Raw genomic sequence first — 27,894 nt, forward strand, 5'->3', positions numbered from 1 at the left:
ATAATATAATTACGTTTAATTAAATTATTTCAACGTTTAAGGTCGAGTTATTCGTCGCTCTGCCGTAAATGTTTATTTTTTACGTTCCGTCGAAGAATCCGTACGTCACGAGCTTGAAACTGTTTTGCCGTTAACGAGGAGCACTTTTCGGTCGGCCGAGTACTCGAACAAGACCGATCGCACGTGGAATTCAACGAGCGACCACGGAAAAATCGTTGAAACACGGAACGTTGTTGTACCAGCAGAATATCGATTAATTAGAAAGAATTTCAAGCGTCGTTGCTGTAATTCGATTATCGCAACGGTATAAATTCGGCTGTTCTCTTTTCGCTTCCTCCGCTTATTTCGCTTCCTTCACCGAGAAACTCCATTTTTAGAGATCGCACAGATTTCCTCTCGCGTTCCGAATGGATTAGGTATACGGTCGCGTAGTATACTGTATACAGTTTTCCGATTTCACCGCGCGCGCGCCAGGAGACACACGAACGATTTGCTCGTGCAGCTGTTCGAGAACGCTTTGCATTCGATTTTCCTTGAGAAGCGATGAAACGGGGAAAACGTCTATGAAAATTCTTTCGCCTTTAATATACCGTGTTCCCTTCGTATTTTCCGTGAACGATGGAACGCCGACTGGGTATTAGGGACACAAAACATTCTCGTAAACGGCACAGTTCGAGCATACATATTAGATCCGACTATTTTCGCGCGGACTGGCTTTATTGTTTGGAATCGATCGTTGACGGTGTCAACACTCGTGCTCCATGCGAAAGTATACCATCGTACTACGCAAAAATACGATCTCGTACACTCTGTGCGTGTGTGTGTGTGTGTGTGTGTGTGTGCGTGCGCGCGCGCGTGCGTGCGTGCGTGCGTGCGCGTTGTATTAGCGTTAGTACGTTGTTTTACTCGTCGCGGCATGTATTTTCCGTACGTGAGAGATAGAGGGAGAGATTTATTTTACAACATCACCCGATTACTCGACCGATTAAACAATTTATATCCGATGCCGATCATTTAATTGCGAGCCTCGAGCGGTCATTGGCCATCACCGCGTACGTCGGCGCGTTGATAAGTAATAATTAATTACAGATCCAGATACGAGAGAAGATTAACGTTGTAAATTGAGTCGAAGGTTAACGGAATGCGGTGCGCGAACCCTTGCCGCATCGTTCAATATTGTCCAATTAACGATCGGGAACGGGTGGAAGCGCGGTTGCTATCTCATCGAAATGGGTATTGCTAAATTGGCGACGACGTTGTTTCGCTAATAATAAAAAGCCATCGGGCCGAGACCAGATGCACACGCGGTCGGCGTACCTCTGGCTCCAAACGAATCGAGTTCGATTTAAATCGGGTCGGACGATCGCCGGTCGCGTCTCGTCCGACTAGAGATACATACTTAGGAGTTATTTTCGATCTATGAATACGTAGGTAACAACGAACGGTGCACCATGGCGCGAGACGATTGTTCGTATCGGCCCGGACGCGATTCTTGCCCGTCGTCGACCGTCGATCGATTTATCGGATAAATGTTGGACGCGGATACGGTGATTGCGCGAACGACCATTTTTCCTCGAAACCTGCAACGCTTTGGGACAACGGCGCCGGCGACGTCGTCGACGCAACATCCGAGAACCGACGCGAGAATAAAAATCGGTCGAACCGTTCGTACGTACGAGCACCAGGCACTGTCGAAATTATTGCACTTGGCGCATCGCACGAATTCGCAATGCCCCGGAATGCCGACCGACATCGAGTCGGAGTCGAGTTTGCTACAATTGCGAGCAGATCTTTGCTTCTCCACTTGGATTATTTGACCCGTGTGCGGATTTTCGGTCTTCCCGCGCGTCGCTCGCGCTAGCGGCGATTTCCTACACGCGCCAGAATCGATCCGGGCCCGATGTCCTGGCCCCGCTGCGATACAATTCGATCACGATAATCCGCGATCGTCTTACGATACCGATTCCCTGGATTCGCGACGGCCGAAGATCGCGGACCGAGCCACCGAAATTACGTTAAAAAGAAGAGTGCTCGATAGAACTCACCAGCAGCAGAACCACGATTTCCCTGGATCTCGCGAATCGTCGGCCCCTGGCCGTAAGGGTGTTCCGTCCTTCCGATCTCCTCGAAAGGTGTCCCCTAGACCGTGTTTCACGACGCTTCTCGTTCGATTCTGCCTCGGCTAATTTCGCTTGCCCAAAAGCTTTGCACGCACTCCGCGACCAGTCTTTACCGCGACCTACGCAACAGTGAAAATCGATCTTCGGCGGCTCGATCGTCCGGAAGCGAGGCATCATCCTCCACCCCCGGTACTACCCTCGGCTCGGCACGCCACGCCACGCGTATCCTGCTTAGGGATACGTAGCACCCTCCTATCGATCTCGATCCGATATCGCGTCCCCTCGGAGTCGGAATCATCCCTGAGACGACTTCGACGGTACGAATTTGAACTTTACGTACTACCACCGTACTACTACGCAATGGCAGGGACGGTGGAAAACGGACGAACGCAACGATACAACGATGCTCGAGATGCGGTCTACCCAGCGAATATTAGAGTAGTTTATCGTTCCTGAAAAGTTTCTAAAAATGTTCGTTGCCCGGTCGATAGGTGCGCCCATTTCGTCTCGCGTCTGTCCAATTTGATACGATAACGTAAGAAAGATCGCTTGTCGTAGTGGCTGTACCCCGAGTGTCTCGGATAGAAAATTTTAAAAGGCTTCCCCCGTGTGTGTTGCCAGACGCGAAACATGCGATTAGCATGCGTAGGATTCGAAGCATTTCCGAGCGAACGATTCGATGGACGAAAATTGCAGGATGAAGTTATCGTCGGTACAATTATGATAGAATAGTATGTCCGAGCGAACCGATGAGCAGAATCGTTGGAACGCGCATTTCCCAACAACGCGATGGCTCTGCATCGATACGATTCGATTAAAATAAATCCGAACCGGTCGCGTCGACGCTCGTCGTAATAGAAAATAAAAAGTTAAAGAAATATGAAAAGATTCGAAAAAAAGTAAAAATGTATCGAATAATGCAATGCGGAGGAAATGCAGGAAATACGTATTAAATGAATTAGTAAGCGAACGAGGTGAAATGAAATAGTGAAAATGCGGCTCGAGCAGACGATGTTCAGCGCGCGCGCGCGCGCGCGCGAATAAACGTTGTTATTAAATCTAACCCCCCTAGAATATTATACCGGTAAAATCCGGATCCGGAGGTGAGCGCTCTATACGTACCGTAGACCATATATAGGTCTACCACTCCTCTCGAGTTAAATGTAATTACCGCTTCTCCCTTTCAGTCCTCGTCGAATAATTAACAAATACCGTTGATTCTTTTGCGATGTCGCTTTATTTCTTCGTCCACGCCGCGTTCTCGTTGGTTGCGAATATTCCACTTCTTTTTTTGAATATTTCTAAATAAAAGATTAAATTCATTTACGAGCGATCGATGTTGCGCGGTCGCTTCGTGGTTTGGGAATAAGGAGTGACATATGTCGCGCGTTCGACTGTCCGAGCGGAACGAGTTCGAGCGCCTCTTCAATCAGAAAATTCAATTGAACCGATTGGCTCGAATCGGACCGACCGATTCGAATGGGACCGATCGTTCGATCGTTCAAGGGGACCGCGATCTCTTTTCGACTTGCGTATTTACTAATCCGGTCGAATCGAACTTGGAGCCGATCGAGTTTATCGAAACTTCTACCGCAGTATCCCCCGCAACGATACCAATCGATAGAAAATATAATCTGCGCCGATCGTTGAAGCGCGCCGTAGTTGCGAATCTTGTTTAAAACGAGTGCCGCTGCACGCGGATTTCGATATTTCTATGCTAAAATAAGGAACGGTCTTGTAACGCGCTTCTCGCTAAACGGTTCGTTGTAAGCTAACGCGATGAACCACGTTGGGTATCGTCGGGCCAGAGACAAAAAAAGAAAAGAAAAAAAAAAAACAATCGTGTCCCGTTCTCTCAAATGTCGCAGCCATATGTTACAGATCGGGAAAGTGAAATATGCTTTTGTTCGTTCCAAAGTGAAACCAACCGAACGAATAAGTAACGCTGATACGATACGCGTCTAACCGAAATGAAAATTCGTCGACTTAAATTTATTAGCGTTACCGTATATTCGTAACGAACTATGCGAAACGTTTGCGAATCGATATCAGATTCCTGAAATTGTCGTTGAACAGGTTTTCGGACAGAGAGGCCTATGCCGATATCGCGTTTGTCGCGTTGCCAGGAAATGAAACGATAGGGCGCTCGCGCGCGTCCATGCTCCGGAGTGTCGTTCAATCATGGATACATGGAATTTCCAATTTAATCTCGAACCTAATATCTTCGCGCGACTAATTGATTGGCGCCCTTGGACTCTCGTGGAGCAAACGTTGGAACGTTCGAGACGGAAACGAGAAGACCGAAGCTCGTCGTGCCTTTACGGAATACGTACCTTTAAAAAAGTATTCGTGCACCCCGTTGAAACGAGGTGTTAAATTTTTTTAACATTCGACCAAACGACTTCGATCGTTTCGCATCGTTGAAGGGACCGTCTGTTGCTAGAGAATGGCTAAACGAGTTTTTTGAATAACGGACAAATTCTTTTTCTTTTTTCTTCTCTTTTTTTTTAATATTCATTTCTCAACTCGTTCATCCGAGCTTGGAATAGCAAGTTAAACGATATGCTTAACCAATTTATTTGTCTGTTACTCGTTTATTAATTCGGTGGAAAATCGGATAAAAACAGCGTGTACTCGTTCGAAAGAAAGAGTATCGATTATCAAGCAACGATATACTGTAACGTTACGATACAATATATGTATACGTATAAGCTCGAAGCGTGAAACTGTTTTCAAATAATTTGCACCTTCTTGTTTGATATTATGCGAATGCTAGAATTTGAGAAACGATACGTGCGAGATAATTGATCGAATCACGTGTACTTACGGTAATGGAAACCATATTCTTGCGACAAACATTATCGGAACTCCAGGATTTTCAAAACATTTTCATTCCAAACACTTTTCCATCCTACTACACTTTGCCAAGGGATCGCGTTTAGATAGCTTGTGTGCACAGCTGTTAGGTGGTAGATTCCTTTTGTTTGAAAATTTCACAACGGCTTCCTCTCTAGTCGCATATTTTGAAATACGATAGCGGTTGTGTGGTCGATGACACAAATCTAACCTAAAAGATTAAAACTTAAAAATTATTCGATATTCCCGTTTCTCTCTCGTATATCGATATGTTTTTTTTTTCTCAACTGTCTTTCCAACGTTCGGTTATTCGTTATTTCTGTCATTTTCATTTGAAATGTAAAGGGAATCGATTTTGGTGTACGTATACAGAATTTTCCTGTAACAAAATATCTTCTGCTCTCGGGCCACAACCGAACTCGAACAAAATAATACGTACACCGTGGACCAACGGTCTCTACATTCGTGCCGGAATAGTTTCAGTCGAGTGCATCAACTCCCTAAATTGAATTCGACGATCTGGTCTGGGGTTAAGACAACGGGGTCGCGGGCAGCAAGCAGTACGTACCTCTAATTTAATCCAACGTCCGCAGTCGTTGTTTAGTAAATTGAGCAGTGGCCTTGAAACGTCCACGAGAAAATTAATAGAACGATACGCGAGCAGCACCGCGTGGACAACGGTTTATAGTACGATAAACACGATAGAAAAATAACACCGCTGTCTTCCGTGTAAACTTTTAGCATAATGTGGTAGTCCGTGACAGAAACCTATCAGGTTAGATGTCCCGATTACCGTCCGCTGGTATACACACATATAATATTAGCGAATAGCATCGACGAACGATCAAAATGTATGGCATTCCTTGTTAAGGATGACACGGAATACCGACCACGTCGAAGGTGGTAACAGGAGAAAAAACCTTGTACCGGAATAAATGTTAACGAAATCTTCCTATTACCAAAGAGACGCGTGCGTTAACGGTGTACGCTAAAAACCTAGCTCGGCTCGATACATACGTACCTCGATACGTGGATTTACGTCATGATTTTTCAAACCATTAAGTCTGTGAATTCGTGCGAAAGACTGAAAGGTATTACGAAGCAGATCGAACAAAAACACAAGCGCGCTGTACCAACGGCGATCGTTTAATGCCGAAGCGTACAATCGAAATGGTGCTGACCGAATAAACCAAATAAACGCTTCCAACGAACAACAGGAATTGAAACTTGAATCTCTCTCTTTCGTGTGTAAAAAAAAGCAACCGTATTCTTTTTTATTATCTGGTAGACATATTCGTTCGAAACTGCTGTTGAAAATTACTGTTTAATTCGAATTTTAGTATCGTCCGTGCGTATTGTAAAACGCGAGAAATCGTGATTTTCATTTTTTTCTTTTCGACGAACCTCGATACGCGTGCCAGTAAATCCTGATACTCTTTTATGATTTAGCGGAGGGCTTTGCGATGAATTATAAATTGTTTCCCTTCGTAACTTTTGCAACGCTGTTAGCGCGCGTCAGCTTGTAAACTTTATGCTTCGCGAACCACTCAAAAATACCTATCTACATACATATGTATGCTACAATGTATCTAACCGATATAGAATCGTATATTAAAAATTATATATATATATATATATATATATATATATATATATATATATATATATATATTATAAAAATTAAATAGGATACATGATATCGACCGCGAGTAAACAACCGAGCAAAAGTTACGTCTGGATTCTTCGATCAGCTACGATTTATACGTATGCGTGCACGTGATTTTTGTAGTACATATATGTAACGTGTGGTCGACAAAGTGCTCGTACCTCGAGGACAAAATCAAAAGCACGATTTCGTCGATGTTTCATCTTGCCTCGACATTTATTGCCTCGTAAAAGAGTGGCCACCTGTAGTCGGATACTCTCTAGTTTGCACGAATGGGAAGTTGGTACGATGTTGCGTCGAACGTACACGGTATATTCGGTCTCCGCGGTCGATTCCTAGTCCATCGAATCGTGGGTTCGTCGCGGAAATAGGTTTCGCATCTTCGAAATATGTACTCCGTATATTTCTAGCCGGACGAGAAACCGACTTCGGTCATTTCGATAATGTCCCTTGGAAATTCAATGGTATTCTATCCGCACGGGTATCGCGCGCGCACAGGTGTTCCACTTTGTCGCGGGAAATCCTTTTGTAAGGCTGCGCTAACTGGATTTCTTATACCTAATATCGGACGGCAAAGGAAGAGACGATATGTATTGGCCCGAAGCAAACCGAAATATGTAACCACGGGAACCGAAATATAAACGGACGGGAGAAATAGGACATGTTAGATTTTCTTTGTTTAAGCTCGATTAATGATTTATTTGTTAAAATTCAACGCGTAGAAGGCGAAAGTTCTTAAAATACAACAAAAATTCTTTCGATCATTTGATACCGGATTCATGGAATTTTCTGTAAAGTTGACGCGACGATAAAGACGATGAGAAACGGAAATACAAATTTAAAAGTGACGACAATTTCTTTATAAATAATAAAAACTCGCCGAACTCGCTCGCTTTCGTCGCGCAAGCTGTTTCCCCTTTCTCGTTGCACGATCTGTTCTTCCCTGCGATTTGCCCGATTAAAATGAGTACGAACATTGCGTAAATCGGATTATTTTACGTTAGAACGATCGCGTTTATAAAACTGGTCGGATTTATGTCGCGTAGAATAAATTCTGAAAGAATCGAATCTATCGATTGACAATTATTAGCATTCCTTTTACAACTTTTCCTTCTCCTTTCGTCGACGGAGTACGAACACTGTTGGACGCCTCCGCTAACCACGAAAGCTGAACCCGTTGCTATTCCGAGCAGTTTCTGGGATATCGGTGTTTCGATCGACGATAAAACTTGACATTTGCTCGAGCGTTCTTTAAGGGTCTCTAACGAGAGAACAAGTTGCGCGAACTTGTTTCGTTGAAAATGGTAATCGACGTCTTTCTCGAGAAGAGACTTGGTCGAGCTTTCGGGTTGAATCGATGGAAAATGTTTTCGCAAAGTGGTCGATCTCGTTGATCGCACGCGCGCGATCGACCGCGTAATCTTAAGAATTCGGACGTAAGGCGTTATCCGTAGACGTATTTTGAAATCCGTATTCTTTAAGAAAGTGTAAAAGAAAATATCGAGCTTTTCAAAGATTCGCGCTAGAATATCCCATTAAATAAATAGAGATCGTAGAGATCGAAGAGGAAAACAGGTAGCATCTGTTTCTAAATAATTATCGAAATTTGGTATTCAACGTTCGTAGTTCTTTTCTTTTCTTTTTTTTTAACGATTGTTGCAATTGTTTGTTTTTATTTAGTTTGCGAGTTCTTCGGCGCAAAAGGTTCAAATGGAACTGATATTAGAAGTCCGAAACTTGAAATGTTCCGTCGGCGAAGTCTTCGACGAGCGTGTAAACGCTTTAACGTCCAAGTTTCGTGCATCTAGCTTCGACGATACGATGAAAATCGCACGATGCGCGTCAAGAATACCGTGCCTCTAGAAGTTTAATCGAGGAAGATCTCGGCCGAACCGAAAAATCTGTCTGTACCGGAAGTTTCGATTTTAATTCGCCACCCTTTTCCGTTCCGAAACGGTATTTGCCGAACAAAGACTATTTCGAACGGAACAACGCTTTCGCGTTGGTACGATTTAATTGAAAATAAGAGCGAAGCGCACGCTACCAAGCTGTGTTTCAGATTCGACGATAAGATGTTAACGAATCCTGTAATTAAACCGAGATACGCTTCGCAGCAACGGAAACAGTTACCTGTAACGAACTTGCTTGCTTCTTAAACAACGCGACGTCGCTAATTATTAAAATGTTACGTAACGACGAACGAATTGCGTAGAACCGTTTCGTAGTCGTGTTCAAAGATCTTCTTCCCGTTTAAAAGTCTTACGAAACTCGACGGAAAAAGAATTGAGTTTTTCTTCTGACACAGTGCTACGCTGTTGCACGCGAGACGCGAACACGACGATTTCCTATCGTTAGTTTCTTTCTTTGGTTAACCAGCACAAGCAATCCTCGGGATCGTCGGGCAATGGACCGTGAGTTACGCGAGTCGCGCGGTGTTACGTCGCGCGTCGCGTCGATAGGTCTTAAATAGATTTGCTTCGAACAAAGTTCAATGTAAATGAACTCTAAACGAGTTAAAAGCGTAACAACGAACCTGTGTTGCTCTCCAATGTGCTGGTCGCAAAGAGAATACGCGAGTCTCCCAGAAACTGGGACGTTTCATTTTTAAAAATATTCTACGTGTCCTTTATTATCTGATAGAAAAGCTTTAGGAATTTTAGGACGAAGGTTCTGTGGTAAGTGCCGAGCGGTCGATCATAGTCCTCTTACCAAAAGGCATCGCCTTTCCCGATCCGTGGCCAGTTCCTTCGAGAACATGGTTGGATAACAAATTAATCCTTTTACAAGCTTTGAAATTGATATATTTGTAATTATTTGTAATAAAATTCAATTCACAGGTTTTGCACTACAGATTAAACCTTTCGCAGGTTATAATCACCTTGGCGAAAAAATAAAGAAAAATGTCTCGAAAACAATAGATTTTCCGGAAAAATGTTAAGTTGATTTAACATTGAGGGTGTGTGTGTGTGTGTGTGTGTGTGTGTGTGTGTGTGTGTGTGTGTGTGTGAGAGAGAGAGAGAGAGAGAGAGAGAGAAGTAATGGGATAGGATGTACCACTATATTTCTTGTGTTTGGGATATCTTATAAATTGATCCATTAGCGTAGTTCTGGCAAAATACGACCGCGTATAAATCGCCAGCGCGTCACATTAGACAGCGCACTCGACATGTGTCAAGTTTATAGTATGCTTTCCCGATATAAAAGCTGTCAGATTCTGCGAGTTATGATAAGCCAAGGGGTGTTAGACTCGGCGTGTCGAAGTGGAGGCTGCGCGAGGGAGAATTGTCTTCGAGGTACGCGGCGCAAGAGCCAAAGCCATAAAAGAGTGGGATCCGTGAGGATAAGAGGGCGAGACTCGCGGGGAAGAGGTGTCCGATCGAGTAGAACCGCGTTCGCAATAATGTCTCGCGCCTCGCACACAAATTACCCCACCGCGAAGGTCTGCTCTTGGTAAGCGTGGTCTGGCTTATCGTTGGCGCGTTGCTCTTGGTCATCTACTCGTTCAAATTGTCTCGTACAAACACCGGCTGCACCCCTTTCGAAAATTACAAGCTACTGAAAATTAAAAAGGGGTCCTCGCTTTTCGCTCGTGGAAGCGATACAGTAAAGTTTACGTTTCATCATATAATTACTCTTTTATATACATAGATGTATTATCTCCGAATAGTTCTCTCAGCGATGCATCGAATTTCCGCACTTCGTAGACTTTGCTGAATAGCTTAATAGTAGAAATTGATTTTACAGAGAAAAAGTTAATTTCAGAGTCTACGTGGATACGATAATTTTGACTGCTGTCGGAGAATAGCGTTGCAAGTCCTTCGTGTTTTGGATACCTCTTTCAACAGCCTGTATACGGGGTGCACGGCTCGCAGAAAGTTAGGGGACCGCATCCGCGAACCCGAAAAATGGTGTCAAAGTTCTAATGGTTACAACTCCGACGAAAATGGTCGTATCGATATCGTGGAAACATCGCTTCAAAGTGTGGAATCTCCACTCTCCGCATACTTGTACGCATAAATACATATTCGTGTACAATGTGCATACTTTTCACACATATTAAGACTGAATAACCTCGTTGAGCGATACGTTCGATAAATGCCACGAATAATTTAAAATTCATTCGCATCATTTTCAAATTGTTAAGAAGGTATTTTCAAAAATCTCGCGATCGGTGCACCGTGTTTTGCTCGAGTAATCGGCATATATTTTGCCTGTATAACATTAATTCTATATTAATACGCGACTTCGCGAAGTTGCACGGGGCTGCGGAGAGATAATTGTGGAAGGGGAAGCAAAGGAATCACATCGTAGAATGCTCGATGAAAAAGCAAGAGAAAGGTCGATCCTTCTTTTTTTAAGACATTTTTTGCTTCTACAAACGAGACAAACGAGGCGAAATTTTTGTTTAAAGTTCGTTTTATCTACCGACGATTTATGGCGACGGGTCTTTCGGATAGAACGTTTCGTAGCTGTAGGTTATTTCGATGGATATTTAAGCGATATTAGCAGCGATACGAAATAGCAGAAAAATTGGCCACTGGTATTCGGAAGCTTGATAAAAATTCAAACTATATTTCATCGCGGTACCGGATATCCTTTGAACATAAATATTTTATTCTACTCTCGTTTGGTCGATGCGCGTAAAACTACCTCCGTTCCGTTTTTTGTGCCGCGATCTCGATTTCATTTATATTATCCTCTCAACGTTTGGATTTCCAAATACGGATACTCGGACTTGTTTCTTATCGCTTCCGGTCGTGTTGGGCATCGTTTAAAATAAGCAGATATACGCGTGTCGCGTCGTTCTCGTTTCTTCCTAAGAAATGTAATTTCGTTCGACTCGGCGAGCGTACGTACAATCTCTTGGAGATACGTTTTGCCCGCGAGTTACGTATCCCTTTTTTGATTTTTTTTCTATGAAATATAAACGAAAAGGTGTCGAGTCGCGCAAGGTTCGCTGCAATCGTGGTACGTTGAACGTGTAAAAAAAATATTATACCGCTTCGACCAGAGGACGGTGGTTTTATCATCGCGGAACCATGTGCTCGATTTGCTGAAAAAGAACGAAGAGGAAACTTTGAAAACGGAGAAATTATAGAAAAAGACGTCTACGAGTGTTCCAAGAAAGAATCGCGGAGAAAAGTGTAAGGAAGAAACTCTGAAAACAAGGAAACTGTGGAAAAATAGGTCGACGAGTTTATTAAGGAAAAGAATACGATTAAGGTTGAATTCCAACGGCGCAATTGTTTTCGAATGAAACAGAATTGCGATTAATTATTAAAATGATATACGAATTAGATCGTACGCGACGGTTCTGTGACATCGAGCGGACTAAATGTTTGAAAAAAATTAAAAAACCAAATGTGCAATGTCAGGACACTCGTTTCACCGTTCCATCGCGTTGCGAACGATGAATTCCTTCGAACAACTTCGACGTTCGTACATCTTACTAATTTTTTTGAAAATTTTAGGCACGCAACCTTAAAATATCGATCGAACGGCGATGTTATAATATTTCCATATACATACATGTATGTATGTTCGATAGCTCGTTATACAAGCTTGGCGCTAGAACGAAACGTTGTTACAAAATTCTAACAACTTGGAATATTCGAACTTGTTTTTCCTAAAATTGTAAGCTTTTTTTAACGATGCGATCGTAGCAACGAATAAGCGATGCATCGTTGGAAATATTAAAAAATAATAATTCTCTTTTGAGGAGCGCGGAACATTTAAAGACGCTATTTCAACTTTCCCATCGTTGTCTGGATCACCATCTTATCGTATGAAAAATTCATTTCACAACTCCTTACCCTTCGAAGTACCGAACACCATCTTTTATTACACTATAAAATTTATTTCTCCTAGTATAAAAAATCAGGAGCAGCACTAGGGGTCCATAAAAGTACAGTTTCAAATATTATTACGACACTTCGATGTCGACCTCGTTTCAACAATGGGAAATCCATTTGCACTGGCATAAAGATACTAAACATTTTACGATCGAAAGACAACGTTGTTAACACGTGACCGATATAACATTGGTACTCCCTGACGGAGCAAAATGACTTGGTTAAGATTTTGTATTTTACAATGAATAAAGTTATTCGACAGATTTTTGACTCGCACAGGGCGATTGGCGAATGGCGAATGACGAAAATGGCGAAGACGGTGGAGACGGTGGAGACGCGATGACACGCGTATAAATGAAACTGTTATACGTATAAACTGTATCGCCGGAAGATCCGTGGGAATAGATTTCGTACTCGAGTTTCGCCTCGATGCCAGAGCGTTCGACACTCTGGGAAATTTGTGTCCTACTCTTAAACGAATTTATGACCTGAACTCAAGGTGGTAGAACACCCTGGTTTTCCGGTGTCGTATATCGAAATGTCTGAGATAACAATTAGCAGATTCCCTGAGAGTCGCCGAAATGGATTTCGTTCGCCTTGGATTGCTCGTCCGTCGCACAGCGAGACGGTCCGATCGCGTTAAGAAGACGGACGAGGGAACGTACGAATCGACGACAACAATTTTGTCGCTGTTCCATTGGGACACGGTATAAGACGCGAAAAGCCATTCGCTCGACGCTCGATGCTTTTAATGTTATGTGTCTCTCTCTCTCTCTCTCTCGACAAGATTATTATTCGAACTTGGATCGTCGAGTTCCAATCCGCGAGCGTGAGACGACGTTGAGCATGATAAAGGAAGTCTTAAAAAGGAGAGTTGCGTTCGATGGAAGTTCAAAGCTACCGTCGCGTAATTTCGATCGGAATACCGAGGCTCGAATACGGAGGCTCCTGCCGAATCGGTCGACGAATAGCAAGCGAAAAAAGAGCAGGAAGAGAAGAGAAGAGAAGAGACGGTCGACTCGATGGAGTCGAGCGATGCAAGAACGATAATACTTTGCACGCGCCTCGTCGCGTCGTCGCGTCGCGTCGCGTCGCGTCGCGTCGTCGGAACGTCGCGAGGGCGGAATATAAGAAGTCTCTCGACTCGCTAGGCATCTCCGCTATTCGTTCGATCCCCACCACCTTCCGCAGCAGATTGTCCGATCGGAGTCCAACCCCCTTATCGTGGTTCGGTACTCACCGATCACGTAGCTATAGCCGTCCAAGGTGAGAACACACTTGCGTGTGTTGGAGGAGCTCGGAATGCCTGGTACAAGTCTGCGGGAAATTCGCTTACCAGGGCTGCAAGGAGTACCGGCGGTACTTACAGCACCTGGGTCCGAGTGGCACTTCTGCACGGGGTCTTTGCTTTGTCTAGACATCATCGTTCTCTTCTGCGCCACTTGTACGCCACTTCTCCGGCAAAAGCAGGAAGAAAGGAAACCTACTTCCGCACCATTCCCAAGCCAGTCCGTGTCTACTTATCCACGCGACGATTCCCGAAACACTGTCGCGATCGTCTTTATCGCAGGCATCGCGGATCCGACGCTCGTTATCGTCCGCCTTCGGCACCACCCGCACAGTCATTCGACGGGGTGCTCGATTCTCGAGCGTTTCGTACCGTTTATCCTCGCTGCTGGCCCTGCCGTCATCTTTCTTTCGCGCGACGCCAGCCTCCGAGATCGGCAAGTTCTCGCGATCGGATCGACGAACGGGTCTCTCGCGTCTCGATACGACGACACCTCGAAACGTCGTCCACCGTCTCGATCTCCCGATTCTCGATTCTCGATTCTCGATTCTCGATTCTCGATTCTCGATTCTCGAGCCGGCAGCAATGGCTCGACGAACGAACGTACACGCGTACACGGATAAATAGCGATCTTAGCGTAATCGCGTCCGTCCGTCTATCGTCCGTTTCGTTCGGCCGACTAAATTGCGAGCGATCTCAAGTTGTTTCCCCGACGAAGGATTAGCCGGCCGTGGACGAAGGCGGATCCTACGGATTTTGATCGCGACACGATCGCAATGTTTATGCGCGTGTATTCGACGGAGCGTCTCCCATTCTCCCTTTCCTCCTTTGCTCTTGCTTCGAGCTGCGCGTACGGTAATTCGTTCGACGCGCCCGAAAGCCCGGAGAAGGCTCCTCGTGGTACGCTTCGACGTCGTCGAGGCGTGTCCCCTCGGTTCGAAGGAATTATGCGATTTGCCGGAGTCGACCGACTCCCTTAAATTTCACGACGAAAGCAGCAAAGCGAAACTCGTTCGTCGCAGCAACGGCCCATCGTTGTGTTCCGTGCAACCGATTACATTCGAAACGAGTTTGTCTCGTAATACCAACTTCTAAGCACATTCTAGCTTCGATCGACTGCAGCGACAAGCGTTACTCGGTGAACTTGTTTATCCGCGGGAATCGCTTTCGAGCATGCCGAGATTCCCAGTTAACGGTCTCGAATCGCCAAGATCGATTCAAGAAAATATCCTCCGTTCGGACCGGGTTTAGCTCGGCCAATTCTTTCGCGCGTTCCAATCAGCGTTGCGCACCAGGGAACGCGGCGAACAGAGAGAGAGAGAGAGAGAGCCTCTCGAATCGCGATGTTCTTTCGCGACAGTTCAGCCAACGATCCCTCGAATGAATTTTCATCGCCTCGACGCGGTTCGATCGCGTTTCGTTTGCTCGGCTCGACCTCGCCGGAAGATTCTGTCGCGTCCCGCGAGTTCGTTGATCCCTAATCTACCGACCTGTGGATTTCCAACCGTTCCGGCAGACGTTCTCGTCACCGCTGGCACGGGGATTCCACGTTTAATCACCTTTCGCGGAAACGAAAGGCTGCCGATAGGTGGTTATAAATACATCGGTGGCTCGAACCACCCGAGCAAATAGATCGGGGACTCGTTGTTCCCTTCTTTCCTTCTTCCCTCTATCTCTGCGCACTCGAGACTGCGGTATTAGCCGATAAGGCTTCCGTAAAATTTCTGCCGCGATCACCGACCTCTTCGCGCCGATTACTACGACGATCGGCGAACGAGGAACGGCGCGCCGTTCTTCGCGTGTGTCACGTATGGCCGCGAAATTAGTTCGAAAGACCGCGCGGCGTGCTCGGAATATTTTGGTCGTCCATCGTCTTCGAGAAATTTCTGCCGCAACGACGAGTCGACGCTGACAACGAAAAAGGGCTGGTTGTTTCGGTGCGCTCTACGCTCCGGCGACTCTTTCCGTCGATTGATCGACGCCGAACGGGCGTCGACGAGTTGGCACGTGTTCGACGCTGGTATCGTCGGGGCTCGGCTCGATGCAAACGACGCGGCCACGGGCACAGCCGGCGCTCTTCATTTCCTTTGCTCGGCCGTCTTCGAAGGGGCAAACGAGATCGTCGATCGCGACACGGTGGATCGCCACGGCCGACCGGCGAAAAGCACGCACGGGAAATTCCGCGCGAACGAGCCCCGAGGGTCGTTCCTTCCTTCCTCGGCGTGAACGGACCACGAGCAATGAAATTCGCGGGATAGTTTCGCGCGGGTATCCCCGTAACCGGGCCGGACCAGATTTTATCCGATGGTTCGATCACCTTCTTCCGCGGAGCGTTTACGATAGTCGTTACGTACGTGTGCACGGTCACGGAAAGCCACGATGGACGTAGCGCGGCAGGTACATTCCGCGATCGATTCGCGTTACCATAACGTTAAATTCAGTTTGCCCGCTCGTGCACCGGCGCGCCGGCACTCTATCGCGAAGCCGGCGGCACGCGCACCACAGCCGCGTTATCGTTCGTCGATCGATTCTTCCGCGATATCCGTTGATCATCGAGGCCTCGAACGCTCGCTCGTCGATCCCCGCTCCGTTTCTTCGCGTATCACCGTCTCTCCGTCTCTCCGTCTCTCTGTTTCACCGATTCGGCCGTCGATGTACAACAACGCGGCGATATCCGCAGTTCCTCGGAGGATCAAGCGCGTCCCGTCATTTTATCGATGTTTATTAATATCTCGCCGCGGATCGTCGTACTTCCTCTTCGACGGCGCTATTTGCGTTTCGATCGAAGCTACCCTTCCGCCGTGACACTGTCACCTTTCCCGGTATTCCCAGTATTCGATTCACTCGCTGAGAACGCCGAGCATCGCGTATATCTAATAATCGTGGGACTATATCCGTCGACCAGTCTCTCGCTGCCCGAAAGATGACGGAGAGGCGTTGCAGAGGGCCGGTTCTTGCGAAACGTATCCAAAAGTATCCGTCGCTGAAACGCGCCAAGGGCCTAACTCGTCTCGGATGAACCGCTGGTTTCGGGTGAATTCTGCATCGCGTTCGGAACCAAGGAAACCACGGTGAACCAAACCTTGGGGTGCCCGGTTCGGAAACGCGGCGCGTCGCGCTAGTAGAAGAACCGCGTGTTTGGTCGGACCTTCGGCCGCGGTGTTTCGTGCTCGTAGAAGCTGCAGGCAGCGGTTGAGGGGGCAGTGCGTGGTTTAGGTGACGGCGAAGCGAGAGAGAGAGAGAGAGAGAGAGAAAGAGAGTATTTTATAATGGGAGTGCTTGAATAGCGACACGCGAACCATGCGAACCACACGAAAAACGGAGACACGCGTGCGACCTGAGCCGCGGTACCGCTACAACTGAACCATTTGGAACCTCCACCTCTCTCCGAGCTTCCTCCTCTCATTCTCCTCTCCGCTCGAAACCCTCCTGCCTACCCGCCGCGTCGCCCTCTCACTCTTTCGTTCTCCGTCCACCGTCCTGACAGTGGATCATCATTCTTTCTCTCCCTCTCCCTCCCTCCTTCCATCGCGCACTTCCTCTCGCACTCTCTCTCTCTCTCTCTCTCTCTCCCTTTCTCTCGTTTTCATCGCGTCCCCTCATTCGTCTCTCTTACGGTATCCTTTCGCTCGTTCCCTCTCCGGTGTTCGTTCCGTGTGAGATCGGTTCCCCCCTTGGTTTATTCTGCTTCGCCCGGTCGGGTCCCTCTTCGGTCGCCGTGTTCCTCTACCCTCGTGGACCGGCAGAGTCCCCATCGGGTAAGCATCTGGGACACTTTCCTTGCGCTCCGACGAGGATGATCGGCCTTCCGGCTAGCAGTGGTCCGGATCGAAGAATTTAGCGCCATTTTGCTTTCGAAAGTTCGACGCACCTCGAAAATCAACCGATCGATCCAATCGAATGAATCGTTGCTAAAAAAACTAGTGCTGAACTACGAATCAAAGTCCAATATTATTTTCTAGGGTAACGAACGTCGAAGAATAAATAATATAACTATTAACCAAAAACAAAGTATATAATTACATTGTATTAAAGTTTCGGGGCGGTTGTTTTTAATATATTTGTCGACAAAAATTAATTTATATTTCCTGTAGTTTGTACTTTCGAAGAGGATTAGTTCGAGGCAGATCCAGCGGTTGTATCGTTTCGTGGGCGTGATCGTGGCAACGGAAATGCCTCGAAGTAAATTTGCGAATGTGTTGACAAGGACGATTAAGTGTTGGCTGGGGAGTTTTGCGGTTCGTTCGACGTGCGACGTGGACGAACCGATCGCGTAGGTATTTGGTATTCGGTCGAGTTTTTACCGTCGATGTGGTCGAAACGCTATTCAGTTTGTTACGGAATATCATTAGTTGTTGCAAAACTGATTAGAAACTAGGTTAGGTCCGGAAGCCGTTTATTTGGAGTAATCGACTTCCGATCCCACCGATGGTGTTGCAACGATACGCGACTAATTTCAGCGATATCGTCGAGTATCGGTGCAAGCGGTATATTTTCTTGAAAACTCGTATCGAGTGAAAACAGCGAAACAGCTTCTTAACGTTGCGTTCAAGATTGTTCGAGGTTATGTCAACCCCGTGCAAAGTTCTTGAAAAAAGTAAATAAAATCCTGCAGACTCTATTCTTGTTCGGACATTTAAACGATCCATTGTATTCTTCCCTCTATTTTCTTCTCGTTCTCGCCGCCTACGGCCTACATATCCCTCGAGTACATTCTGTTTCCGTCATTTCGACCCTATCGTACCGGATAAATTCTTCCAGCGACTCCATCGTCCAGCTTAGTCTTTTCGATCTCTCGGACATTCGGATTTTCTTAAACTGTTTTCCCCGAAGTTCGTACCGGGGAGAAACGTAGAGTGGCAAAAGATAGAATCGTTGCCTCTCTGCTTCGCCCCATCCCCCTCCCCAACCACCGCCATCGCGACAAGCGAAAGAGTCGTTGCAACGGAGTATAGCAATAATTAGGAATAGGAACGCGTCGCAAATGATGCGGATGGCCTGATTCGAACTCCAAAGAAATATGATCGTTTAAACCGTTAGGCTGGCATATCTCCCTTAATGTCCGAGTTAACGCTTTGGGATTCGGTGTTGTCCCATAGTTAGAGAGTTAAGGTTGTTACGCACACAGGTTGACAGAGTTTTCTTGTTACGCTTGCTAGGGTTTCGTTTTCGAGAAAAATGAGTTTGGGATCCATCGGGTTCGCGTGCCTTCGTTGATATTCAGAAACGGTAGAACCGCGGTAGATCACGAACAGACGTGTCGGCCGAATCTGATCGATATCGTGCGCGCTCGCGAAATTTTCAAACTCGTTTCCGAAGAAAACGAAGCTTCGATCGGAGAAGAATTTTCCACCCGCAACGACCGAGAGAATATATAATATTTGAAAAGAGACTGCCAGTCTTTAACCAAAATAACAATTCTTTGCAACGATCGCGACAGAGCAGAAGTTATCCAGATAACTGTTCACCTTTATGCGGTCAAGACGATTCTTGAATTTTGCTCCGCGGTAATTTCGAGTCGATGGAAACCATACCGTGAGAGAGAAGCCTTCGCCAAAAATGTCTCGCAGGCACATTTCGAAGACGACAAATTAAATTCGAACGCGAACAAATAAGTAGTTGTGTTTTATTTACAAATTCTTGGTATTTTTACATAATGCGGTACCTTGACGGAATGTTGTTAACCTCGATCGAAACGAAGCGGAGTCCCTCTAACCCCGAGTTAACGAAAGTCACTTTATTTTGCGAAGAATTTGAGAGCAGCGTCAATTTTATTTTCGTCCAATCGATGTTCTACGATGTACCTACGTGCATGCATATACACGTGCATACATACGTACGTACATATGCACTCGTGGGCTATATAACAGAACCCGCCAACTATTAATAATACGTTGACGGCGGGGTGGTAGTATGTTTTCCTTGTCCCCGTGTTTTCTCGTACACCAGCCCTTCGGAGTCTACTTGGATAAACTAGTTAGTTATACTGGAATTTATTTTGGCAAACGATAATTGTTTGCGTGGGACACGGTCACGGTGGGACGATCCTATAGCAATGTTCAACGTTATCGTTGTATTTCTGTGCGAATATTTGTATAACTCAAAAAATGCCTGTGACATCGTTCAACATATTAATATTATACCATCGAGTTTCGTTAAGTCGAGTTATACGTATTGTACATGTTTCTAAAATATAACGGACACTCTTATCGGAAGGGATATATTTTGGTTTTAATATAACCTTGATAACTACCGAATATCCGAAGATATGGGTCGTTAAATATCTTCGCGTTCGAATATTTTCCTGCAAGAGGAAAATTGTCAAGATAAAAACTCTAGCCTGTTACGAAGAATTTGAATTCGAATTCCCGAACCGCTCGAATTTAAGCGAGCATTACTGTATTTATACGCGAACTTTTCAATTATACGAACGGCCAATCGTCCTATACGCTCGCCCCACGAAACGCAAAATTTAATTCCCAAACGAACGGAAACGGAAAACCCGTAGTCGCGCACGAATAATTGGAGGACTTTCCGTTTTTCTCCCGGCCACCTTATTATATGTTTGCGACAAGCTGTTCCACCGGATCTCTTTTCCTGCTCGGTGCACGTACACTCTCTCTCATTATCGTACATTTCCGGGAATTCCCGGTCGCCCTTCGACTCGCCATTTCCGTCGTCGCATTTCTCCTCTATGCCCTTTGATGTTTGCAGCGTTCGTCGCGATTCGAAACGCCGTCGCCTCGCGCCTGTTTAATACTCTGCATTATTTTGTTTTCCTTCGGGACTCGACCTCGCTGCTCGATCGGTATCGATATCGCGGTTGCATTGTGTCGCGCAAATTTGTAATTTTTAAACTACCGTTCTCTGCTTCGATCACCTCGTGTCAAAATGTTTACACTGCTCCGAGTGGAGCTATCGTTGGTCGGTTTCGATCGTGTCGGTTTTAATTGGGACTAACGGTCCACCGATTGCCCGTTCTGCAACGTCGCGCAACAATTGTGAACCAAACGAATTTTATGAGAGAAAATTGGACTTTGATAGCGTCAAAGTCAGCCGTGCCGATCGTGTTCGATCGTTTCTCTTCTTGAGAAACTCGTTGTGAAAATTGAAACTTCCACGACATTCGCACGACACGTTTATTTATATATATGCAAGAAAAACAAAAACGTGTCGTGCGAATGTCGTGGAAGTTTCAATTTTCACAACGAGTTTCTCAAGAAGAGAAACAAATATATATATGTACGTATGTATGTATGTATACGTTTTCTACCCGCGCAGATAGCCTGGCCCTGCATAAGTCAAATTCATTGGATTATGTATTTTTAATATATGTTTATCCAGTGCCTCCGACAGGTTCGCGCGAGCTTTTGCGAATTATGCATCGCGAACGAAGCAGCGACAGACTCGGGACAATCTAGTTTCGATCGGAATAAAAAATAGACGTATCCCTTGTAAATCGGATAAGGATACATTTTTTTTCTGCTGATAAGATAATCGAAAGTAACGAGGAGGGTGGTGCGTTATGCGAGGATCGGGAGCAACTTTTCGGACAGACGAATACGCGAGTATCCCTAATTCGGATCCTGCGTCGCGGATGTAGATTAACGCCTCGATGTATCCTAATATTATACATGGCGCAAGCGCGTAATCCTACATTTCTCGCGAAAGATATCGCGTGATACGGTCCGCGAGCCGGCAGTGCGAACGCATCAAATATATTTCGCTATATATTCGCGATACGGAGCACGGTTCGTAGTTCGGAATGCGGCGATGCTGATAGATAAATGCACGCGTCAGAGTCAATTGGATCTAGGTCAAATACGGGTTATAACTACCGAGCTACACGGTTCCTTCCGCGTCGCTATCAACGATCCGAACCCAACGTCGATCCAAATGTCTCCGAATCGTTGCGTTCCGATCCATCTACACGGTGTCCCAAAAATGTCGGACCTTTTGGAACGTGCAATATTCGTGGCTCGAGGTAAAAATGTCTCGGCGATTGGACGATCGAGGCAAGTATATTTCCGTTACGAGTCATTTGTTATCGGTCCGATCGTTTCGGTTGTCAAAACTTTAAGTTAACATTCATCATATTTCCGAAGTTATACGTATCGACTACAAAAGATCGCGTGTCCCGAGAGGGGATACACGTATTCCATAGACTATTCCGAAGGCGAAAGGCAGAAAGATCCAGCCGAAGTTCGGCCAGTTCTAACAGGTGGTTGAGATGAAACGCGACAGCGATCGAAACATTACCGTAAGTAGCTTGAACGATACGCAAACTTCTGTCTTATAGAGTTGAGCGGCGTTGATCGAACTCACGACGGATCTAATCTTAGATGTACGCGACGCGTATCCGAAGATTTGTTTTTGAAAAGCGCTAATATATGGGACCTCGTTACAAGGATCTCGCGCAATGCCTACTTTTCGCAAGAAGCTGCTCAAAGTCGTAGCAGCTGTCCTCTCTATCGTCGCGTTGCGAGCCCGAAGCTGCTTCGGCTATTTTCTTACGAAGAAGAGACTACAGGATTTATGTCGAAGTAGCCTGAAGTTTTGATAACATCTCGATCAAATATTTCAAATACTCGAAGTACGCGTTACCTTCGAGGCGGGAGCATTTCAAATTCAAACGCGCAACACGGATACGCTACATCTGTTTTACATGGGAGCGCTACGCGTGCGGAAACCTCGGGTTCGAGAGGGGTTTATCGAGTCTCATCGTATCCACCGAGCTGTCCCTCCAACCCTCGTCGACACGGATTTCCACCTCCACCGCGCTATATTATAGAGTCTATCCCTATAGACCCTTGTTCCGTCGTGCCTCACCACCGATCTTATCGTTGGTATCTATGGTTCGTCTCTCTTTCCCTCTTTCCCTCTTTCCCTCTCTCTCTCTCTCTCTCTCTCCTCTTACCCTCTTTACCCTCTTCGCCCGTGTGAAACATATTGGGCACACCTCTATTCTGAAATGTCCATAAAGTCCGGTCGAAAGGGTAGTAAATTAGTCACGAAGGCTCGCTCCTCGCAGGACAAACTCGTGGTTCGCGCGGTTTTCCTCGGCTAATGGCCAATCCGACTGCGACAGCGTATTTATAGAACCGGAACAAGAAGGACATCGCCGTCAAGGAGATCCGGAAATGCGCGAAGAGGATGCGCCAGTTTTTCGCGCGGCAAAATCGCTGGAGTAGCTCGTGACAGTGATGCGCGGCGGCGGTGGGTTTCTCGCTTCGCTTAACCCCGATTCGATACGCTTTACTTTTTCGAAGCTTTTCACGCGTGTTTTTTGATATTCCGACGCGCGTTAAACGTTCCCGCGTTACGACACCGTGACGCCGATATTCCTCTTTGTCAAGATCAACGGCAAGCATCGAAAGTATTACGTCGAGAGAGAGAGAGAGAGAGAGAGAGCATCGCTTTTTACGCCCTTGAAATATTTTAACGCCACGATACGTTCGCTATTACCGAGTCTCGCACGAAGGAAAGTTGGATTCGATTTATCGCGAGATATTTGTTCGTGCCGACGATACGATTCGTTGAACGGACTTTAGGCGTCTAGATACGTATGGGCAGCGCGGTGTACATTGTCGCGAGCGACCGAGTATGCCAACAGTTTTTTTATGAAATATCCACTGCATCGAATCCATCGGGGAAGCTTGGTAAATCTTCGTGTAAAAATAGTTTGCTCGCTTCAACGGAATAACGTCGTTTATATGGAAAGAAATCGTAGTTCGTTGTTCCAGGAAAACATGAATTTTAACGAGTGTTCGCAGTCTACCGGTAATTGAAATTTATTCGTTCTGAAACTGAAATACGAATTGTACGCGCAAACGTTGAAGCAGATCGAACGTTATTGCTCGATTCGTTTTAATTTCCTTCGAAATAAAATCCACAAAGACGTAGCTTACGCTACGTCGCGTTACAGGAATCGTATTCGGCAACCGACGCGTCGCGTCGCGACGCGTTACGGTCACCGGTCCGCGCGCAGTCGAACGACGAATATTTTCCACTGTACGCGTCCAGATTACTTTCTCCCGATCCGATGACCGTTCAACGACGTCCCGCGCGCGTCCACGATTTACATTCGACAGACCTTTTACCGGACGGACGGCTCTTTTCTAGGCACGTTCGACCAGCTAATATTTCGAAGGCGGTCGCTTCGTTCCGCGTCATTATCGTAAGAAAGTTGAGCCACTTTTTGCTTCAGCTGGATGGGATCCATAGAAATCCTCGAGCAGATAACCGTCGGAAGGAATCTCGAAGGAGGCGAACCACCGCGCGCGCGCGCGGTACGTTCCCTGAACGATTTATCGCAATGTCGGTAGCGAATTCCTAGGTGATGGATAAGAAGTTATCCGGCTTGAATATGGAGTCTAGAAAAATGAGATCGCTAACGCTCCGCGATACAGCTACGGAGTTCCCTCGGGGAAGGAATAACGTCGACGCGATCCGTTCTTTCTTCGAATTAAACGCGTCCCTTGGAACTTGTTAAAAAATTTATAACTCGATCGTGGCCAGAGTAGATCGAAGCATGCGCGAAACAGAAAGAAAAAATGTGAGAGACGGATGTGATCCAAGTTAAATAAATCGATGTGGAACGTTGCGTTAATGTGCACCTCTTCGGTACCGTGTAATTCGCATTTTGTAATTTGCATCGAAACCAAACTATGGAATCCTTGTTTCAGGAGCATGTGGAACGTGTAAGATTCTTACCACGTTTTCGTCGATCGCCGATGCAGATATGTCGGAAGGAAAAATGAGATTACCTGCAAAAACAAATATTTCGATTAGCATGTGCGATCGAATGAAATAGGAAACGATAAAGATTTGCTCGAACGTTGAACTTTTGCGTATGAATCGTTCGACCAACGGTTCCGGAGACGAACACCATAATCCTTGTAGTAACCGCGAGAAAGAGAAGACTAAAATCGAGATTGGAAGGTGAGCTTGCAAAGATTGAACAGGATTACTTTCCGTTTAACACGCGCGGAAGCCAGGCTCCCGGGAAAACGGAATATTTTAAGGACCAGGTCGCGCGCGCGAATTATATTCGCGTGGAAAGTTCTTTCTTGCTAACGGTCTAAAAGTAAACTCCGCAAACTCCGTGCGAGCCGAGAAAAAAAAGATTCGATTATACGAGTCCGTGTATTATTCCTGTAAACCGGGGGGAAATGTCGCCTGTAAAGCTGCGACTTTATTTATAAAAAAGAAAAGGAAGAAAAGAAACGTAATTTTCTCCCGCAGAAAATTCAGCGACGGCAACGGTTTAACGAATATAAAATACGGTCAGCGTAGAATCTATTCGTCTACCTTTTGAAACGAAACGTAACTTCTTTGTAATCGGGCCAAGCGATCTGAATTTTATTCGGATGAAATTCGTTTGAAAAATTGCAATTATTTGGGGCGATAGCAGCATACGTATATAGCAGCGGCAACATGGTTCTTAGTCGGGAAGGCAACCGAATGGAGTAATTAATCTTGAAATACTCGTACGCGAATATGTAGATATTCGGAGGAAATTCTGCAAACGCATTCTCGTTCGAATAACGAATTATTTGCATGAATTTTGTATTTCGATGAATTTTGATTCGAATAAAATTTTTTTTTCGGATAAATTGTTATCTGGATAAATGTTGCCCGACTCTGCACCGTACATTGTATTTGGACGCGAGGTAGAAACAATTAAAAAGAGGATGGTCGTTAAATGGAAAAAGGAATTTGTGTTTATCGAATGGCGCGAATACCATTCTCCGCTCGTTACAACACCGTTGGAGCTTCGAAACCGCGAACCGCGAACGATCGTAATTCGTTGCGCGGCGCGGCGCGGCGCGGCGATGTAACATCCGTCCGACGACGCGGTGGCGACGAGAATGTTTTCATGCCCGCGGTAAAAGATACGCTCGTGAATTCTGCATCGTTTCTCCATTTATCACGAGCCGCGCTTAATGGAAAGTATTGTAGCCGCTATGTACCCATCGATTAATGCGTGTTTACTCGTTAAACAAGCGGAGGTGTAACGCAACGATCCGGATTAAACGCGGCCGGTCGAAGGCTGTCATTTACTCCCATACACGAGCGCGTAAACAGACTATGTAATTCGCTCCTCGCGCCTGTTGGGGGATGCGTTATTACGGTTAATATATTCTGCAGTTGCAACGCGAAACAAGCTACATTTTAAAGAAACATCGGTCGACCGTCCGATCGCACGGGATACGCATATACGTATAGAAATTACATGCGTCGCGACCACCGTAGCCCGATTCGACGCCTCTGGATAACCATGGAAATCAAGATCAAAGGATGAAACTTTTTTATCGGAACGTATCGTAATCGTCGAGAGAGGATCGAAGGACCGAAAGGGCTGTGTTCAGGAACCGCCGCGAACACACCTTTCTATTATTTATATATAATATAATAACAGACGAAAAGACTCTCGACGAATAACGTTGATCGCACGAGCAATATCGAGTAACGACGCGAGAAGAAAAATGTGAAATACGAATAGTATCTTGGGAATTTCATCTAAACTCCACGACGCGTTGCTTCGAAATAGGAAATCGGCACAAAAACGATCGCAAAAATGTGGACCCATAGGTAATCGTTCGTTTCGCTCGGAAAATTATTCAGCCTGTGTCTGTCTTTTTCAAATGATAATTTTGCTGATTTCTTCCGTTAGAATAGCAACTATGATCGGACCACGCATCCTTTCGTTCACGCGTAATACATACTTTTCCTATTAACGTTAAACAAATTTCATGCACGATAGCGGATATCCCGATTATCCAGGCTAAGATACAATTTATTACAATGCCAGATTTTGTGTAGGTCGACTCGTACGGTAAATCGTTTTACGTACGAATTGCCTAGGATATTTAACCTTGAATCCAATGGAGCTAATTACGCGTGAACCGTACTTGAACTATAGGAAAATTGCGATATCAAGGGCTGGATGGATAATCGAGGTTCTACCGTATAATATTATATGTATAAAGCGTGTTCTCGTTTGATTCGTATTAGTTTTTATTCGCATTAAATAAATATTTCAAAATTCATTACGCGTTATCTGGAAACGTCGATCGACGGTCAAAATGGCCGGTGTGTCGCATTTTTCAGTTTACAATTATTGAGATAACGGAGAGTTTTTTATCGGAGAAGATTCAAAGAAAAACACGGTCTTGCCGTTTGTTAGGAAGCCAACACGCGTCAACTACATTTAGTTCTTGGTCGGTTTAGCGTTAAACTCGTGTTCCGTCGTTTCGCAAAGGCATTCGAGTACCGGCATTTGATCATTTTCAAAGAGAATGCCTAAAAGTGGACGCATAAAATTTGATTAATTCCGTGAGAGGAATATTCAAAACTAAAAGATACGCGAGACACGAGAACTACCTTCGTATTAAGATTTTATGCGGCTACGCTGCAGCGTTGCTCGCGTATACTAAAGGAAGTTACAAATCCGGCCCGAGGCACGCGGGACTGTCGATTGAAAAAAATTTCTTTACGTTGTTTTACATCTTTGGAGTACGGATCCGTCGGAAAATACAAAAAGACGATTAAATGATCTATTCGAGGGATTTCTCAATTACCTCATGTTCGCGGTGTTGTTTTTTCATCGAGCGACGACATTGTGTACGCGTATTCGGTTATTTGATTGAAAATTGTGAGTTCGATTTAAAGCCACGCATCGCCGCGTTAAGTATATCGTAATAAACGTTTAAACGCGCTCGTGGACTTGGGTAAAAAATTTGGCGGAGTTTATCGATGAATGCGGTATCAACTATAGACATTTTATTCGTTGGATTATCGATGCGCTAACCGGTTTTACGATTTTTCCATTGAAAATCATTGAAAAGCCGTACACGTATTTCGATCAATGCGAAAACAACGCTCTTTTCGTTCGATTTTGTTTTCGATCGGCCAGCATGGAAGGGTGATCGAAATGTCACAATATTGTCATTTACATGTACCATGCATACGAAAAAAAAAATCCGCTTTTCCCGTAGGAATAACGAAATTTTTAGTTCCGAACTATAGAGAATAGTACGAAATTGTATTGTGCACGAAGCGATGGATTCTCACAAAGCATTCGCTTTATACGATCTGAAAGAAACGGTA

General features: G+C 45.5%; 1 protein-coding gene across 7 annotated transcripts in view; it reads right to left on the reverse strand.

Moving 5' to 3' along the window:
• LOC117218882 (dual specificity calcium/calmodulin-dependent 3',5'-cyclic nucleotide phosphodiesterase 1) overlaps nt 1-27,894 on the reverse strand; it is a 153,223-nt gene that overhangs the window by 57,404 nt on the left and 67,925 nt on the right. For 3 of the 7 annotated variants that reach the window (XM_033467644.2, XM_033467634.2, XM_033467615.2), the window contains exon 1: nt 13,735-17,129. The exons of 3 other annotated variants lie outside the window; for them this stretch is intronic. In XM_033467644.2, coding sequence (XP_033323535.1) covers nt 13,735-13,918 — 184 coding nt within the window. In that variant the 5' untranslated portion in view covers nt 13,919-17,129. Of the gene's footprint in view, nt 1-13,734; nt 17,131-27,894 lie in introns of those variants that run through there. One more of the 7 variants, XM_033467609.2, reaches the window with a different exon arrangement.

This window comes from Megalopta genalis, chromosome 6, assembly GCF_051020955.1.
Source record: "Megalopta genalis isolate 19385.01 chromosome 6, iyMegGena1_principal, whole genome shotgun sequence".
Taxonomy (NCBI): Eukaryota; Metazoa; Arthropoda; class Insecta; order Hymenoptera; family Halictidae; genus Megalopta; species Megalopta genalis.